General features: G+C 40.5%; 1 protein-coding gene across 1 annotated transcript; it reads right to left on the reverse strand.

The window, feature by feature from the left end:
• Positions 1 to 339: 339 nt before the first annotated feature.
• On the reverse strand, positions 340 to 2,009 carry LOC110870625. Its single transcript, XM_022119805.1, has 3 exons — positions 1,577 to 2,009; positions 497 to 1,414; positions 340 to 413 (listed from the first exon to the last, which is right to left on the reverse strand). Exons 1-3 carry the CDS (start codon positions 2,007 to 2,009, stop codon positions 340 to 342), a joined length of 1,425 nt encoding a protein of 474 aa, XP_021975497.1.
• Positions 2,010 to 4,981: the final 2,972 nt, after the last annotated feature.

Here is a 4,981-nt window from a genome sequence, read left to right on the forward strand (position 1 = left end):
TCATGAATTCCGTTTTCACAAAACCAATGTATCTCACAAGAATTTTTATGCTGACGTACCTATTTTCACATGTGTTTTCAGGAGATGATGCATAGGACTTATCAAGACATACTTAGGCGGACCTGTGCCTTAGTGACTTAAAACGAGACAAGAACTAGTTAAATTATGTTATGTACTCTTTGGTTCTTGTTTAAACAATGTAAACATTCATGTTTGATTAATAAAACGAAACTTCAATTGCCATGGATTTGAAACAAATGATTCTGTTACAACACTCCCTGACGTTTCCGCCACATTCTGTATGTTCTACGTGGTCGGGGTGTGACAGGGCCAAACTCTCTATGATAATTGTGCATAAGCTCTTTGGTAAGAAGAATATTGTCCGATATCTTCCTTCCCGGAACAAATGCAGACTGGTTAATACTAACGATCTCCTTTAAAGCACCCTTCATACGGTCAGCAATAATTTTACTAATACATTTATAGACAACATTACAGCAAGCAATGGGCCTATAATCCGTAACAACAGAGGGGGTAGACTTCTTCGGCACAAGAACTATAAGTGTATGGTTTAGCTCCCGAAGTAACTTCCCCGTATTAAAGAAGTCAATAATAGCATTCGAAACATCCTGACCAATGATAGGCCAGGCACTCTTGAAAAACGCAGAAGAATAACCATCAGGACCTGGCGCTTTATCACTTCCAATCGCAAACATGGCTTTTTTAACCTCATCAACCGTGACCAGCCGAGTCATGTTACCAGCTATGTCGGGATTTAGAACATTCGAAAAAAGCTCAGGAGAAGGCGACAGAGAAGTATCCCCAACACAACCAAGAAAATTCTCATAATGCTGAACAAAAGCTTTAGGAACATTTTGGCTATCGTAGGAAATCCCATTAGTATCCATAATCACATCTATACGGCTTCTATGGTTTCTATTTTTTAAAGACACATGGAAAAAAGCAGTATTTGAATCACCTGCTCTCAGCCAGTCCACCTTTGATTTTTGTTTTAAGAACCGTTCTTCATCCAAACATGCCTGTTGGAAATCACAGGTAAGATTTACTTCCTCGATTCTTAACTCCTCACACAACGGCTGCCGATCTATTTCCTGTTGGGCAACATCAAGCTTCTGACGGAGGTCCTCTACTTTTTTGTTTAGGTTACCTTGTTTAAATAGCAGCAACCGAAGCGGATGTTTCAGCAACCTCATCTTCTTGGCAACTTGAAACTGGTAAACCCCATTTACACTAGTATCCCATATAGTTTTCACAGTATCTAGGAATTCCGGCTTATGAACCAAGAAGTTAGAGAAGTTAAATGCCTTGAGTCTAGCTTTTCCAGCATCTGGAATCCTTAACACGCACGGACAATGATCTGACAGCCGACATGGTTGAAAAATAGCATACAAATCTGGAAATTCAACCACAAATGGGGTATTGCCCAAAACCCTATCGGTTTTCTACAATAAACCAATACCCTTCTTCGGTTTTTGGTTCCACGTAAAGTGGAGACCCGTGCGACTTATGTCAAAAACTTCAATATCATCAACACACTCTTGGAACTCTCTCATACCTGCTGATATTGTCGATGCTCCCAAAGATTTATCTTCCAAGTTCAATGCTGAATTGAAGTCACCCAAGATAGCCCAAGGTTTATCATCAACAAAGCTTTTATGCATAGAAAGATGATGCCACAAATCCTGAACAGAAACATAGTAGTTGGCTGCATAAACAATAGAACAAAATAACATTCGCTTATCCTTCTTAAAAACAATCTGAACATGCACAACTTGGGCAGTTTGAGCTAGAACCATAACATCAACCACAGAGGGATTCCATCCAATTATGATCCTAGTACCCTTATCACAAAGCCCCCCATTAGACGTCCACTCCCAATTACGGAAAACTGCTCGACAAACTTTATCAAGCTTAGTTACATCAACATGAGTCTCTAAAATAGCACAGAAAGTAAGATTATTATCCTTAATTATCTGACGAACCTCCATTTGTTTGAGAGGACGGTTCAATCCCCTTATGTTCCAAGCTGCTAGATTAACCATTGGAAACCTCTAGAGAAGGAGTGCTTGCCCCTTTGTTTTCATTTGTCTTCCGAGTACCGTCCACCATGAAATCATCTGTTTCATTAAACACCTCGACAACCTCCTCCTCATCAGAGTCATCTGGAATCTCACCCGAACTCTTGTTACCTTGACCCGTATCCTCACTCACATCATTTAAAGCTTCAAACCGGTTACGGGTAGCCAGATTCTTCTCAGACGATGCCACATTCTGCACTCCTTTAGGTTTAGGTCCAACTGGTCTATACTTATACTTAGGCTTCGGCTTGTTAACTGGAAATCCCGTTTTTCTAGCAACTCGTTTATCAGGAACTCCCATATATCCCTCATCATCAGCACTAGGGCCCTCCTTATTTTGACGCGTACCCGAGTTCATAGGTTTGTGTTGGTAGTCTTCACGAACAACTTTCACATGTTTTTTCTTTTGTTTTGGGCAGCCATCTTCCGAGGGACCAAAGACACAGCAAGTAGCACATCTATGCGGACTCCATTCGTACTCAACATACATAGTTTCCTTAATAAACCCTTCCCCCTCCAGAACTGGAACAGCCATAACTATTTTCTCCTTGAATTCATTCTCTGCCGAAATTTCAATTAGTGCTCTAGCATAACTACTCCGTCCCCATGCATCCAAGCACATTGATGTAGTATATGAGTCCAATAGTTTTGGTTCACCTATCGTAGTGGCTATCATACTTAAACCATCTTCCGTATATGCTGCAATTGGAACATCATGTATTTTCACCCAAACCTGTACCTTCTTCACCTCCTTCTTCTCAAGTTTCGTAGTTGGAGACCGCTCACTAAGGAATAACGGTTGTGAACCAATAATCCAGGGACCCCCTTTCAGCACATCTATCATTCCTGTACAATCAACAAATTTAAAGAAGAAAAAACCATTTGTGTTAATCATAGATTTCTGCAGCCCGTACTTCTTCCAGTTATTTCTTACAAAGTATTCTACTACAGGGTAAGCAAGACGATCTCCCAAGAAATACCCATACAGGGTATTTGCTAGCTTATGTTGAACAGCTCGAACAGATTCCACCGGGAGCACAATATCACAACCCTCTTGACGAATATCACTAGCAAGTCTTCGGAAGTTAACTTTCCTGGTTTCGGGGTTTACCACCGAATCTGCATAAGACATTGGTTTCACCACATCATTAGCCATAACCTGCTCCTGAACAGCCGTATCCAGGTTCAATTCAGGGTTCACTTCCAGGTCGTTCACATTATCATGCTTAGTCTCCTTCAGCATATCATCCTGAAAGACATCTGGCATGCTCGAGCTACCCCTATACCTGAACTGGTCGTCCAAGGAGTTTTCTGTACCACCTGAAGTCATGCTATCTGCCAAAAAGTCATTCTCCAATTGAACAGGCACTGTCACTTTATTTAACTCATCGATAATGTTAATCAGTTTTGGATCGTTTCTAGTATTCTTAGTAACACCACGCCGAGGCAGCATAGGGTTGCCATCACCGCCATTCATCTTCTTGCCAAGCCCCTTTAGAAGATTCGGAGGTTTCCCCCGCAAATCTTGTGTGTTAGCAGGTTTAGGAATCATAGTACTACCATCGGCAGAAAACATGCAACGTAAAAGAAGACAGACGAAAGAACAAACTGAAAACCCTAAATAAAAGAAAAGCCTACACTTAATTTCAATCGATTAGAAACTCAGGTATAGTCTAAATCCCTTACAAGGAAGAGGATTGACAAACCCTAATCGCTAATCAATCTAGATCAAGAGCAGGAGAAGGCAACGAAAATTAGGGTTTTCACAAGAACCTCAAAATCGCCAAAATCGGCCCAGTACGCTGTTTCGTGTATAAACCGAGAAAGAGGTAGTCGACACACATAACATAATCCAATCCAACATCCTTTGATTGAAACCAAACCCACTCAAAACAGCTTTTAAAAATTTCCAGTCCCCAGTATCATATGCCTTTTGAATATCCACTTTAAACGCGCATCTAGGAGGGCCAAAATCCCTATGATAATTATTCATCAATTCTTGCGTTAGAAGAATATTATCTGAAATCTTCCTGCCTGGGACAAAAGCTGATTGATTGATACTAACAATATCATTGAGAGCCCCTTTTAAGCGATCTGCCACTATTTTACTGATACACTTATAAATAACATTGCAACAAGCAGTGGGACGAAAATCCGTAACAACTGAAGGAGTCGAAATCTAAGGAATAAGAACAATAAGAGTATGATTGAGCTCCTGGAGAAGCCTACCTGTATTAAAGAAATCCATTACGGCAGCCGACACATCATTCACGCATGCTTGAAAAAAGCGGTCGAAAAACCATCCGGACCAGGCGCTTTATCATTACCAATGGCAAACATCGCCTTTTTAACCTCATCAGCCGTAACAGATCGAGTCATATTATCCGCAACACCAGGTTCAAGAACCTTAATAAAGAGCTCCGGCGAAGGAGAAAGGGAAGTCACACCATCACACCTGTGACACCTGTGTCACTTCAACCATCAAACAAATACCAAAACAACGAAATACTGTGTTTCATACTTGGGATTTGTATAAATATGTGTATCGTTTACACATATTAATTCTTGTTCGATTTCGGGCTTTAAATCACTTTCTGGAAGGTTATACGCGATCTGATGCGTAAAAATAACCAGTTTAATGCAACAAACACTCCGGAACAGTGACATAGGCTTAACATACCTTAAATAACCCTTACATAACTTAGAAATAAGTTTTGGATGGTTTGGTGCCGAAATCAAGTTTATTCGCTTACAGGGACTAAATTCGACAAACTGCGAGAGTATGTCAATTTGTACTGTAACAAACCTTTTGGACTTGATCATAAGTTAAATATGCCCTAAATATCCTTTACATAGCTTAGAAATAGGCTTTGAGGTGTTTG

This window comes from Helianthus annuus, chromosome 8 (assembly GCF_002127325.2).
Source record: "Helianthus annuus cultivar XRQ/B chromosome 8, HanXRQr2.0-SUNRISE, whole genome shotgun sequence".
NCBI lineage: Eukaryota > Viridiplantae > Streptophyta > Magnoliopsida > Asterales > Asteraceae > Helianthus > Helianthus annuus.

Bases quoted from the DNA above. Each gene is read 5' to 3' on its own strand.
- LOC110870625 (XM_022119805.1), bottom strand. From the start codon at position 2,009: ATGGAGGTTCGTCAGATAATTAAGGATAATAATCTTACTTTCTGTGCT. The intron at 1,415-1,576 runs GTATGAGAGAGT...TTGAATTTCCAG, and splicing joins AGCATCGACAATATCAGCAG to ATTTGTATGCTATTTTTCAA. The intron at 414-496 runs GTAATGTTGTCT...AGTATTAACCAG, and splicing joins TTATAGGCCCATTGCTTGCT to TCTGCATTTGTTCCGGGAAG.